The 13,638-nt window shown below is 53.6% G+C and overlaps 1 protein-coding gene and 1 non-coding gene across 7 annotated transcripts in view; one reads left to right on the forward strand and one right to left on the reverse strand.

The window, feature by feature from the left end:
• Positions 1–12,723, reverse strand: part of LOC103351553 (uncharacterized) — a 45,798-nt gene extending 33,075 nt beyond the window's left edge. For 3 of the 6 annotated variants that reach the window (XR_011383491.1, XR_011383492.1, XR_011383488.1), the window contains exons 1-2: positions 11,368–12,401; positions 9,995–10,150 (exon numbers count right to left, since the gene is read on the reverse strand). This is a non-coding gene — a transcript (uncharacterized protein). The other 3 variants (XR_011383489.1, XR_011383490.1, XR_001795296.3) reach the window with 3 other exon arrangements.
• An 89-nt stretch (positions 12,724–12,812) lies between these two features.
• The window catches only part of KPNB1 (karyopherin subunit beta 1), a 31,671-nt gene continuing 30,845 nt past the window's right edge, over positions 12,813–13,638 (forward strand). The window contains exons 1-2 of the mRNA XM_008271382.4: positions 12,813–13,253; positions 13,357–13,415. Of these exons, the coding sequence (XP_008269604.1) occupies positions 13,214–13,253; positions 13,357–13,415 (99 nt within the window). The 5' untranslated portion in view covers positions 12,813–13,213. The remainder of the gene's footprint in view (positions 13,254–13,356; positions 13,416–13,638) is intronic.

The following is a 13,638-nucleotide window of genomic DNA, read 5'->3' on the forward strand; positions in this document are numbered from 1 at the left end:
GGGAGTGAGCCAACTTAACCTGCGATGCCACAATGCCAAGCCCTGATTCCAAGTGTCTGGAACTTAATGGAGTTTATGCTGAAAAAACAATTTATATTTTTATATTTATTTTTTTTAAAAAATTTATATATTTATTTGAAAGGCAGAGTTAGAGACAAAGAGAGAGAGGAATAGTCAGAGAGAGAGAGAGAGATCTTCCATCCTCTGGTTCACTCCCCAGATGACTACAACAGCAGGAGCTGGGCTGGTCCAAAGTCAGGAGCCAGAAGTTTCATCCAGGTCTCCCATGTGGGTACAGGGACCCAAGCACTTGGGCCATCCTCTGCTACTTTCCTGGGCACATTAGCAGGGAGCTGGATCAGAAAGTGGAGCAGCTGGAACTTGAACCGGCACCCATATGGGAATTCCTGCACTGTAGGTGGCAGCTTTACCAGCTATGCCACAGGGCCAGCCCCATATTTCTTTCTTTCTTTCTTTTTTTTTTTTTTTTTTGACAGGCAGAGTGGACAGTGAGAGAGAGAGACAGAGAGAAAGGTCTTCCTTTGCCATTGGTTCACCCTCCAATGGCCACCGCGGCCGGTGCACCGCGCTGATCCGATGGCAGGAGCCAGGTGCTTCTCCTGGTCTCCCATGGGGTGCAGGGCCCAAGCACTTGGGCCATCCTCCACTGCACTCCCGGGCCATAGCAGAGAGCTGGCCTGCAAGAGGGGCAACCGGGACAGAATCAGGCACCCCGACCAGGACTAGAACCTGGGGTACCGGCGCCACAGGCGGAGGATTAGCCAAGTGAGCCATGACGCCGGCCAAAAAAAATAAATCTTTAAAAAAATTAAATAAATGAAAACCACACACAAAGCTATCAGAATGGCTAAAATGACAAAGACAACACTAAGTGTGGCTGAGGATACACTGTGACTGGAATGCACACAAGTACACAGCTGGCGGGGCTGTAACTGGTGCAAGGGGCAGGGCAGGCACTGGGCGCAGCAGCTGAGCCGCCACTGGGGACGCCCACATCCCATATCTGCGTGCTGGGGTCCCAGGCCCAGTTCCGCCCCTGCATTCCAGGGTGTGTGGCAGCAGCACCCTCTCCCCAGGTCACGTCAATCAAACTGTCTGCAGGAGGGCTGGCCATTCGTCTTAGTGCTTGAGAGGCCCATGATCTCACTCCCAGTCCCAGCTTCCTCCTAGCTCACCCTGGGAGGTAGCAGGTGATGGCTTAAGTGGTTGAGTCCTGTCAGTCCTCTGGAAGACCCAGACTGGTTCCTGTCTCCTGTTCTCAGTCTGGCCCAGCCCTGGCTGTTGAGGGATGTGAGGAATAAATCCGAGGGTGGGAGAGCTCTCTGTCTCTCAAATAAATAAATAAAAATTATTTTAAAGAAATGGTACAACCATCTTGCAGAACAGGTTGCAATTCTTTAATAAAAATTTAACTGTGACATATAACCTAATAATTTCTTTTTATTAAAAAAGATTTATTTATTGGACAGGTAGAGTTACAGACAGTGAGAGGGAGAGACAGAGACACAGTTCTTCCATCTGCTGGTTCAAATGGCCGCAATGGATGGAGCTGAGCCGATCCAAAGCCAGGAGCCAGGAGCTTCTTTGGGGTTTCCCACATGGGTGCAGGGCCCCAGCACTTGGGCCATCTTCTACTGCTTCCCCAGGCCACAGCAGAGAGCTGGATCAGAAGAGGAGTACCAGCGCCCATATGGGATGCCGGCGTCCCAGGCGGAAGATTAACCTACGCACCACAGCACCGGCCCCCTGGTCATTTCGCTTAGCCATTTGTCCAAGAAGAATGAGAACGCTTGTGCATCCAATGGCTGCTACCATGAATGTTCATGACAACTTTATTCATCATGGTCCCCAGTGGCAACAGCCCAGTGTGCATCACCGGATGAACAGTGTGTGGTGCACCCAAGCAATGGGACATAGTGAAAAGGAATGAACTCCTGACACACCCAACAATGTGCAGTAGCTCAAAAAAACACTGAGCAGCAGCCAGGACTATCTCCCGCACAATTCTATTTACACAAAATCCTAAACACAAAATTAAAAACATGTCTGAAAGTGGACCATGGCTAAGGAAGGCGAGCAATTGGCCACCAAGGAGTGTATGCTGTGGTGCTGGCACACTTGTTCTCAAGGAAAGAGCCCTAATCTGTAGCACTTACTGACTTCGCTGCTATAAACACACCCGCAGGGCCAACCGTGAGCTACTAATGCAACATCAGCCGTGTAGACCTGGGAGGAAACGAACACGATTGACTTAGCGGGTACCAGCCAGCCCTAGCACATGACCAGAGAAAGGGACAAAGGTGACGAAAGGGGCAGATGTGGGCCCATATTGGAGCGCCTGTTCAAATTCTGACTGCTCCACTTCTGATCCAGCTTCCTGCTGATGTGTCCTGGGAGGCAGTGGGTGACGGCTCAAGCACTTGAGTCCCTGTCACTCACATGGGAGACTTGGATGCAGTTCTAGGTTCCCAGCTTTGGCCCGGCCCAGCCCCACCTGCTGTGAGCATTTGAAGAATGAACCAGTAGATGGAAGATCTCTCTTTCTCCCTCTCTGTTGCACCGCTTTTCAAAGAAATCTGTTTGTTTAAGATTTATTTATTGGGGCCGGCGCCGTGGCTCATTAGGCTAATCCTCCGCCTTGCGGTGCCAGCACACCGGGTTCTAGTCCCGGTCGGGGCGCCGGATTCTGTCCTGGTTGCCCGTCTTCCAGGCCAGCTCTCTGCTGTGGCCAGGGAGTGCAGTGGAGGATGGCCCAAGTGCTTGGGCCCTGCACCCCATGGGAGACCAGGAGAAGTACCTGGCTCCTGCCATCGGATCAGCGCAGTGCACTGGCCACAGTGCACTGGCCGCGGCAGCTGTTGGAGGGTGAACCAACGGCAAAGGAAGACCTTTCTCTCTGTCTCTCTCTCTCACTGTCCACTCTGCCTGTCAAAAAAAAAAAAAGATTTATTTATTGGAAAGACAAAGGTACAGAGAAGGAGAGAGAGAGAGAGATCCTTCACCCACAGGCCCTCTCCCCAAATGGCTGCAACAGCTGAAGCTGGGCTGGTCTGATGCCAGGAGCCAGGAGCTTCTTTTCCCACACGGGTGCAGGGGGTCCAGGCACTTGGGTCATCTTCTACTGCTTTCCCAGGTGACTCATCAGGGAGCTGGATCATAAGTGGAGCAGCAGAGTCTTGAACCAGCATCCATATGAGATGCCAGCACTGCAGGTGGCGGCTTTACCAGCTACACCACAGTGCTGGCCCCAAATAAATCTTTTTTGGAAAAACGGTAATGAAAAAAGTTCTAAATCTTGATTATGTCACTAGTGCATGAGTTTCTACATTTCTCAAAACTTGACAAACTGTACCCCAAAGATGGTGTACTTCATTGCATAAAACTTGAATTTCTAAAATCACTGGTTATGTTTCAAATGAAATACTGTGTTAGCAACATTCATCCACAATGTCCATGTATTTGATACAATAGAGTGCAGCCATTCAAACAATTTAGGAGGCTTTTAGCAACCTGGCAAAATACCCTGCTGTATGTCTGCTTTGTGACAAAGGTAGAATAAAAAAATTTATTTTTCAGCATACGGTTGGTTGCCTATTTGTACTTTGTAGGTTGCTGGGTAACGTCTGGCTTTTTCAAAGCAGTGTCATCAGCTACTTGTTTGTTTTGTATTAAGAAGCAGAATGGTGGAAGGCCCAGAACCTGCAGCTGGACTGCCTGGGTTAGGGTTCAAATCCCAGGGGTCACTTCCCAGCTGGGTGACTTTGTGTGCACTAACCAGTGTCTTTGTACCTTAGTTCCTTGGTTGTACAAAGGGCATGACAATAGCACCCCCTCCAAAGGGTAGTTGTGAGGATTAAATGAGTTAATATCTGTGAAGAGCTTAGAAGAGGACAAAGAGGAAGTGCCTTATAAACATTTGCTATTATTTTCAGGAGGACAATAGAAATGCTGACTATGTGCTACACAGGTAAGCACTCTTACAAGCTCCGTAAAGAGCTATAACAGTGGTTTTCAACTGCAGGGACATTTTGCAATGTCTAGAAACAGGGAGCCAGCTCTCATCTGCTGGTTCACTCCCCAAATGCCCACAGAGGCCTGGACTGGGGCTGCCCAAAGCTGGGAGCCAGGAACTCAATCTAGGTCTCCATGTGGGTGGCAGGAATCCAACGACCTGAGCCATCACCACTGCCTCTCAGGGTCTGCATTAGCAGGAAGCTGGAGTCAGGAGCCAGAGTCTAGTACCAAACCCAAGTACTCTGACATGGAATACAAGTATCTTAATCCCTAAGCCAAATGGCCATGCCCACTGGAGCACTGGAGACATTTTGTTTTTTATATATATATATATATATATATATATATATATATATATATATATATTGACAGGCAGAATGGACAGTGAGAGAGAGAGACAGAGAGAAAGGTCTTCCTTTTGCCGTTGGTTCACCCTCCAATGGCTGCCGCGGCCAGCGCGCTGCGGCTGGTGCACTGCGCTGATCCGATGGCAGGAGCCAGGTACTTCTCCTGGTCTCCCATGGGATGCAGGGCCCAAGCACTTGGGCCATCCTCCACTGCACTCCCTGGCCACAGCAGAGAGCTGGCCTGCAAGAGGGGCAACCAGGAAAGAATCCGGCGCCCCGACCGGGACTAGAACCCGGTGTGCTGGCACCACAAGGCGGAGGATTAGCCTAGTGAGCCACAGCGCCGGCCTATATATTTTTAAAGATTTCTTTTATTTATTTGAAAGGCAGAGTTACAGAGATCTTCTATCTGCTGGTTCACCTCCAAAATGGCCACAACAGCCGGGGTGAGCCAGGCCAAAGACAGAAGCCAGGAACTCCATCCAGGTCCCATGTGGGTAGCAAGGGCCCAAACAACTAGGCCGTCTTCTGCTGCCTTCCCAGGCGCATTAACAGGGAGCTGGATAGGAAGTAGAGTGGCCGGGATTCGAACCAGCACTCCTATGGGACACCTGCATCATATGTGGAGGCTTAACTGGCTGTGCCACAACGCAAGTACCCCGGAGACAGTTCTCGTTGTCACGACTTGGGGGAGAACGCTGCTGCTACACTCCCTGCAATGCAGGAAGAGGTCCCCCAACCCGACAAAGAAGGATTTGGTCCCAAATTATCAATGTGGAGGCCGAGAAGCCCTGAGTTAGAGTCCATTCAGGAACACAAAATGTACGTGCAGATCATCAAAATCGACCAAGTCCTCAACTAAATAAAGAAGAAGAAGAGAAAGAAGAACAGAAAGTGATCAGAGGAGCCCTGGCCCAGAGTACAGGATTCTCTGTGACACCTGGCCAGGAAGAGGGGCCTCAGTGAGCCCTGGGTTTTGTGATGACATGGACATGCTTCAGTGGGTTTCAATTTTTAGCTTCTTCTATGACACTTTTTTTTTTTTAAGCTAAATCACAGTTAACGGCTACACTTATTTCTGTGTTGCACTAGCTATGTGAACATGTATTCCAAACTAGTTTAAATATGTTTGATTGATGATATTGTTTTTTTTTTTTTAACACTTATTTATTTATTTGAAAGATAGAGTTACAGAGAGGCAGAGGCAGAGAGAGAGGTCTTCCATCCGCTGGTTCATTCCCCATATGGTCGCAACAGACGGAGCTGCACAAAGCCAGGAGCCAGGAGCTTCTCCCAGGTCTCCTACATGGGTGCAGGGGCCCAACATCTTGGTCCATCTTCTACTGCTTTCCCAAGTCATAGCAGACAGCTGGATTGGAAGTGGAGCAGCAGGACTTGAACTGGCGCCCATATGGGATGCCGGCACTGCAGGCGGCAGCTTTACTGGCTATACCACGGTGCTGACCCAACTTTGTTTTATTTTTTTTAATTTATTTTTTAAAAAACATTTATTTATTTGAAAGTCAGAGTTACAGAAAGAGAAGGCCCAATATTGTTTTAATGCAAACTGGAGGGTGGGCTGACTTAAAATCCTCAGCTATCTGCTTTATCAGAGGTAACAAAGATGGGAATAGTTCAGTTTTCATTTAAAATTGAATACTCTGGGGGCAGGCTTTGTACCTGGGGGGTAAGGTGCTGCCTGGGACACTGGCATCCCATATCAGAGTGCAGGTTCCCATCCCAGCTGCTCTGCTTCGGATCCAGCTGCCTGCTAATGTGCCTGGGAAGGCAGCAGATGATGGCTCAAATCCTTCAGTTTCTACCACCCACGGGGGAGAACCAGATGGAGTCCCTGGTTGCTGGCTTTGGTCTGGGCCATCCCTGGCTGTTGCAGACATTCGGGGAGTAACCAGTGGATGGAAGATCTCTCAGCTTCTCTGTAGCATGCTGCCTTCCAAAGAAATAAAGCTTTAAAATAAAAAATATAATTAAGTAGTCTGGAGGATGATATGCCCCTATGGTGGACATAATTTAAGGTCACAGTTGATTTCTGTTCTCCCCCAACCCTTTTTTTTTTTTTTTTTTTTTGAGAGGCAGAGACAGACACAGAGAGCTCCTATCCATTGGTTCACTCCCCAAATGTCTGCAGCGGCTGGGGCCGAGCCAGGCCAAAATCAGGAGTCTGGAATTCAATCCAGGTCTCCCACATGGGTGGCAGGGATCCAACCACTTGAACCATAACCTCACGCCTCTCAGGGTATACATTTGCAAGAAGCTGGGCAGGAAATTAGAGTAGCCAGGACTTGAACAAGGCCCTCAGATATGGGACGTGGGCATCCCAAGTGGCAACCAACTGCTGGACTAAACACCTGTCCCCTGCAGAACTTTTTAAACTGAGATCTCATGCCTACAGCTGAGTGCACACAATGCACTAACCTTAAGTGTATGGCTTGACGGATTTTTCACACATATGCCTACAGTCTTACAGCTTGCTTTGTTGTACTTTGCAATGTACTGTAACATTTTCCACATGATCAGGTGGTCCTGAACAGCATCTCTTTTAATGTTTAATTAGAATTATATAGTATATTTATAATTCTACATTTATAATAATCTATCACACAAATGTATTATCACTTATCTAACCAATCTACCCTTGTTAGAAATTTAGGTTTCTGATGGCCACCAACTGCCTTTGTTTTCTATGGCTGCTTTATAAGCGACCACACCTTTAGGGGCTGACGTCTCCAGTACTGTGTCCCTGTGGAGGGCTCCAGGGGAGGCTGTGGCACTCCATGGTTGGTGGCCCCACCTCCCTGCCCTCTGCTTCTGTCATCACAAGGCCTCCAACTCTCACCCTCTTGTAAGGAACTCATCATTAGACACACTCAGGTAATCCAGGACAACCCCTCATCGCAACCCCCTTAACTTAAGCATGCCTGCTAATTCCCTTCTGCCCCATAAGATAACCTATCCCCCAGGCCCAGAGATTAGCACATGGCCAACCAGGGGGATGGGGCACAGAATTCAGATTCGCCCAACTATAAACTGTCTACTCCTCTGTTTATTTCCCTACCTCTGCTGTTCCTTCTCATTTCCCTCTTACTCTTTTTATTTATTTATTTTTATTTATTTATTTATTTTTTATTTATTTATTTTTTTTTTTTTGACAGGCAGAGTGGATAGTGAGAGAGAGAGAGAGACAGAGAGAAAGGTCTTCCTTTTGCCGTTGGTTCACCCTCCAATGGCCGCCGCGGCCGGCGCGCTGCGGCCGGCGCACCGCGCTGATCCGATGGCAGGAGCCAGGAGCCAGGTGCTTTTCCTGGTCTCCCCATGGGGTGCAGGGCCCAAGCACCTGGGCCATCCTCCACTGCACTCCCTGGCCACAGCAGAGGGCTGGCCTGGAAGAGGGGCAACCGGGACAGAATCCGGCGCCCCGACCGGGACTAGAACCCGGTGTGCTGGCGCCGCTAGGCGGAGGATTAGCCTAGTGAGCCGCGGCGCCGGCCCCCTCTTACTCTTTTTAAACAATGTTTCACTTACTTATCTGAGAGGCAGAGACATGGCAGGAAAGAGAGAGAGAGAGTTTCCAAATGGTGACTCACTTGCCAGATGCTCACAGTGACCAGGGCCGGGCTGGGCCAGGGCCGGGCTGGGAGCTGGGGACTCCATCCAGGTCTCCCTCGGGGGTGGCAGAACCCAGTTCCGCGAGCCATCACACTGCTTTCCAGGCCTGCACTAACAGGAAGCTGGAGTGGGCCTAGCAGTGATGAGCACTTCTGCAGGAGACAGCGAGGGGCTGGCCTGCGGGTACCTACGGTTTGTGTGGACACCAGAGCAGCTAACACTGCAAAGCAGAGTGGCGCTGTTCCTCAGCAACGTGAACAAAGCAGAGCCACCTGTCAGGGGCAGGAAGGCACGCTGCCCGGGCTGCTCTGCACGCTTCATCCACGTGACAAATATCTGGGCACCTACTGTATGCCACGCCCCCTTCTAAGCAAGACAGTAAAAAAAAAAAGGTAACTTCAGGTAGCGAGAGGTGTTCTGAAGATAAAAGAGTCCTGGGGCCAGCGCTGTGGCACAGCGGGTTAACACCCTGGCCTGAGTGCTGACATCCCCTATGAGCACTGGTTCGAGACCCGGCTGCTCCACTTCTGATCCAGCTCTCTGCTGTGGCCTGGGAAAGCAGTGGAAGATGGCCCAAGTCCTTAGGCCCCTGCATCCACGTGGGAGACCCAGGGGAGGCTCCTGACTCCTGGCTTTGGATAGGTGCAGCTCTGGCCATTGCGGCCAATTGGGGAGTGAACCAGCAGATGGAAGACCTCTCTCGCTCTCGCTGTACCTCTCCTTCTCTCTGTGTAACTCTGACTTTCAAATAAATAAATAAATCTTAAAAAAACAACAACAACAACAACAAAAAAACAGAGTCCTGTCAACAAGAGTGTCTGGGAGAAAGGGGCGGTGCTGTGGTATGTTAGCTTTAAGCCTCCGCCTGCAGTGTCGGCATCCCATATGATGCCGGTTCGAGTCCCGGCTGCTCCATTTCTGACCCAGCTCTCTGCTATAGCCTGGGGAAGTGGTAGAATATGGCCCAAGTCCTTGGGCCCCTGCACCCACCAGAAAAAGCTCTTGGCTCCTGGCTTTGGATCAGCTCAGCCCCAGCCGTTGCAGCCATTTGGGGAGTGAACCAGCAGATGGAAGACCTCTCTCTATCTCTCTTCTGTAATTCTGCCTTTCAAATAAACAAATAAATCTTTCTTTCTTTTTTTTTTTTTTTTTGACAGGCAGAGTGGACAGTGAGAGAGAGAGACAGAGAGGAAGGTCTTCCTTTGCCGTTGGTTCACCCTCCAATGGCCGCCGCAGCCCGTGCGCTGCGGCCGGTGCACTGCACTGACCCGAAGGCAGGAGCCAGGTACTTCTCCTGGTCTCCCATGGGGTGCAGGGCACAAGCACCTGGGCCATCCTCCACTGCACTCCCGGGCCACAGCAGAGAGCTGGCCTGGAAGAGGGGCAACCGGGACAGAATCTGGTGCCCCGACCGGGACTAGAACCCGGTGTGCTGGCACCACAAGGCGGAGGATTAGCCTAGTGAGCCTCGGCACTGGCCAACAAATAAATCTTTCTAAAAAAAAAAAAAAAAAAAAGAGTATCTAGGGGACAATCTTAGATTGGTGGTCAGGGAAGGCCTCTCCAGAGCAACACTGGGCGTGAGACAGAAACCAGCCCCAAGAAGCCCAAACGCCGAGGGCCTGTGACCCACACATGAGGCTGGTCAAGGGACAGAAAGAGGGCCGCAGGCTAGACGGTGAGGGAAACAGGTGGGAGGGCAGAGAGGCATCTGAAGATAATCGGCTCCGCTCCAAGCGGTGGCGATGAAAGAGCAGTGGGTCTCAGCCACTCTCCTGGGCACGCTCTCCTTCCCAAATGCCACGGACATTCTCCTGAACACCATGTTCACCTCCCGGCGTCCTCAGCGCTAGTGTGGTTGAGGCCCTCTGGGGTTCAGTGGGCTTAGCTCCTCCCACACCAGTGCTGTGGGCCGCTGGGGGTGGGGCTGGATAAGGTGGTTGGGGCTGTCTCGTCCCCGCTCCGATTCTCGATTCTCGGCTTACCAGACACTGGGGAGTGCTGACTGGTACAGGCTGACACTCCCCATCTCCCAGATCCAGAAGGCTAAGAAGCTTGGTCAGGTTCAAACAGCAGATGTGCCAGCGTAAGACTGAAATCCAGTTTTCTTCTCCTTCATTTCACAATCAGCTCGTTTTTCCCTAAGTAAAATATGTTTTGGTCACAAATGTTGCAGACATCCAGAAAGGTACAGACAGTAACATCCCCACTCACATGACCCGTACATAGCTCAAGAAACGCACCCTCCCTCCCATCCCACCACCCGGGAGACACTGCAAGTGGTGTCGCCACGCCTCTCAGTGCAAAGCCGGAGATCCAGGCGGCCCCAGCAACACCGCCCTCTTCTTCCACCCAATCACCAAGTCCCATTAACTTTCCCTCTACCCCCTGCTTCCACACCTCTCTGGAGTACAGCATTGGTCTCCTCACCTCTACTCGTCCCCCTTCCCATCCGATCTCCTCCTGGCAACCACTGTCCTTAGCACCTTGCACCAGCTCCCCTTCGCTCTTAGGATACAGAACAAGCCAGGTTTCAGCTGCCCTTGCCCCCACTCAGCACTCCAGCTCAGTCCCTTGCCCCTGTTTGGGGAACACTGACCCTCTGCAGTCGTGTGTGACCCCCAAGTTCCCCCCACCCCGGAGACTCCGCACACACACATCCTCCCTCATTCACCTGCAGAACTCTGCCCCCTTCATGGGGACCTTCCTTGGCCAGTGTCACTTTACAACTTTACATGTTTGTGGGATTAATTGATTAACGTTAATTTTCCCTAACAGGCCAAGGACCTGGAGCCAGTACTTCACAGAAAAGCTGGATAGTAACCAGTGCCCGTGTTAATACATTCATGTGAGCTCACTGTGGACCTTCCCCAACCCTAAGAAGTAGGTACACCTATCAGCTCCATTTTACATACAAGGAAAGGGAGTCACACAAGCTAAGAAGGACGGAGCTGGGCTGTGCACTCAACATTCAGCCCGTGGTGCCTTCCTAGCACTTCTAGAAGGCACTAGGGGCGGAGTGCTCCAGATAGGGTCTAATCAGCACCAGGAGTGGCCTCTGCTCACTTCAACATCACGTCGCCTGAGTCTGAGCAAGGGTCTCATGCTTGGCACTGTTGCGAGAAGTTCCGATCTTCCCTGCATTTTATTCCAGCTACTCTGCAACTCATTGGCCTCACGGGTAGTACAATGACTGAGGGTGAGATGGAAGCGGTGGCCCAGCAAGCTGCCGGAGGGCGGGCCAGTGCTAGCTGGGGTGAACCGACCTGCACCGTCTGGACCGTGAGCCATCCACAGGCCCCGGTTTCCATGGCTGTCCCTCACTCAACCTTCACTGACTCCTCCCAGAGTTCCACACCTGGGGCAGTTGTGCCACGGTGAGAAGATGCGGTGAGAAGATGCGGCAGAGGCTGGGGTTAGTTAGGGCTCAGCTCCGGGGAGTCAGCAGTCACGGGGGGAGAGGGGGCTGGGGAGTGGCCTCAGAGCCGCGAAGATGGTTCCAGCGGAGCCAGGCGTAGTTGGCTAAGCTTCCCCAGTTCTCCCGAAGGACTTCCTCCGAGGTTTCCCGAGGGTGGCAGGTGGAGCGCGATTATTTCACAAGCTCAGGATATACAACGGAGCTGAAGCCAGTTACATCCAACCCATCCTAGATCCATACGCTGAAAATTTACGCTTAGGAAATCAACCTGGAGCCCACCTGCCAATACTGGAGAAGCCAAGAAACCCGACACACATGTTCTCTATGTGCATTTTCCTACCAAGGGGGGGGGGGGAGGGCTTGAGTTTTTCCCAGGACTCTGAACTTTCCAAGGCCAAGAACCGCGGAGCTTTTGGCCTATGCACATTCTTTGATTCGAGGATGTGCGTGTACAAGGGTACCCCTGCAGCGTGAACGAAACACTTCTACTTCAGGTACCCGGTAGCTATGGACAGGGATCTAACGGGAGTCTCTTAGCCCTTCCCTAAGTCAGACTTCAGAACAGGTCTCAAACCCTACGAATGGCCTAAGGGGACTCCTGGAGCGGGGAGGCAAGACGCCTGTAGGGTCAAGGGCAGCCCAGAGTCCCCGAGGACAGCCCTGACCAAGCCGCTAGCCGGCTGCTGCGACTTTGGACAAGTCCCATCCCCTCTGGGTTTACTTTCCACATCTGCACATTGGAAGTTGGACCACATGGTCTTCAAGGTCTTCCCCAGCCGAGAGTCTGGCAACAAGTGGAGTTAGCTCGTCGCCCAAGCAGCTTCCTGTGGGCGCGGTGCCGGACTTTAACGGTCTCCCCCTCCCCCGCTCAGGCCCGCCAAGCCCTCCCTCCCCACGCCCCTCCGAGGGCCTGCGCCTCCCCAACCGCAGCCCGGGCTGCAGGGGCCCAGCCCCGCCCCTTCCCGGGGGCGTCCCAGCGTGCCTCGCGTCGGGGCTCCTACAGCGGCCAGGCGCCTCCCGCCTTTCGGCGCCCCGACCCCGAACTCCTCTCCCGGGCGCCCTATCCTATCAACGTCTAGCACCCCAGCCAATCGCGCGGGCCGCGGGTCTCGCTTTGAGCCCACCCTCCTCCCAGCGCCCAGCCGGTCTGAGCTCAAGGCCTTTACCACGGCGACCCAATCAGTGGCTTGCTCCCGCCTGCCCCACCCCAACTTCCCTCCCCCAGGCCAATCCGCGAGCCGCATTCTCCTGCCCGCCCAGCCAACCCGGGCCTTCAAACTAGCGGGCGAATGGACGCACGGCGGCCCTTCAACGCTGACCGCCTGGCCAATTGGGGATTCCGCGTGGCCAAGGCGGCAGCCAATCGCCGCGGAGCGCGGTGCCGCCGCGGAGAGGTCCGGCCCGAATATCCCTCCGCCTTCCTCCCTCCCTCTCTCTCCCTCCCTGCGCGCCGCCCGTTCACTGACTGCCTCCCTTCCTTCTTTCTCCCTCCGCCACCCGAGCACCAGCCGCGCTCTGAGCTGCCCGTGGGGTCCCTCCCCCGCCGCCAGAGGAGCAGCTGCCGCGCCGCCAGCAGCATTTTAGGAGGGAGGAAGGAAGGAAACGGGAGGAAGGGGAGCCGGAGGGACGACTCTCAGCGAGCCGGTGAATGGGCGTGTGGTGACCCCCGCCCCCCACCCCACCCTCCCTTCCCACCCGACCCCCAACCCCCATCCCCAGTCGGAGCCGCCGCCCGAGAGGCCGGACCGTCGTCTTCGGAGGAGCAGCCGCCGCCGCCACCTCCGCCATGGAGCTGATCACCATCCTCGAGAAGACCGTGTCTCCCGGTAGGACTCGGGGGCCGGGGTCGCGCTGAGGTGAGTTGGGGTGGGGGAGGGGGGAGCCCCGGCCCCTCTGACCCCGCTCCCGTCCCCACTCTCCTCCCCCCAGATCGGCTGGAACTGGAAGCGGCGCAGAAGTTCCTGGAGCGTGCGGCCGTGGAGAACCTGGTGCGTGCCGCCCCGCCGCGCCCCAGCCCGCCGCGTCCCCGTTCCCTGCGTGCGGGGCCTTCCCGCCCTCCCGGAGGCCCAGGCCTCGGGAACCTACCCCGCCCCATCCCGTCCCCCTCCCCCCGCCCCGTCCCCCTCTCCTCCGCGCCCCCCCCGCGCCCGGTCCAACCTAACCCCGCCGTCGGGAAGCCGGTGGGTGTGTCCCGCCCCGGGCCGCGCGGCC

This window comes from Oryctolagus cuniculus, chromosome 17 (genome assembly GCF_964237555.1).
Source record: "Oryctolagus cuniculus chromosome 17, mOryCun1.1, whole genome shotgun sequence".
Classification (NCBI taxonomy): Eukaryota; Metazoa; Chordata; class Mammalia; order Lagomorpha; family Leporidae; genus Oryctolagus; species Oryctolagus cuniculus.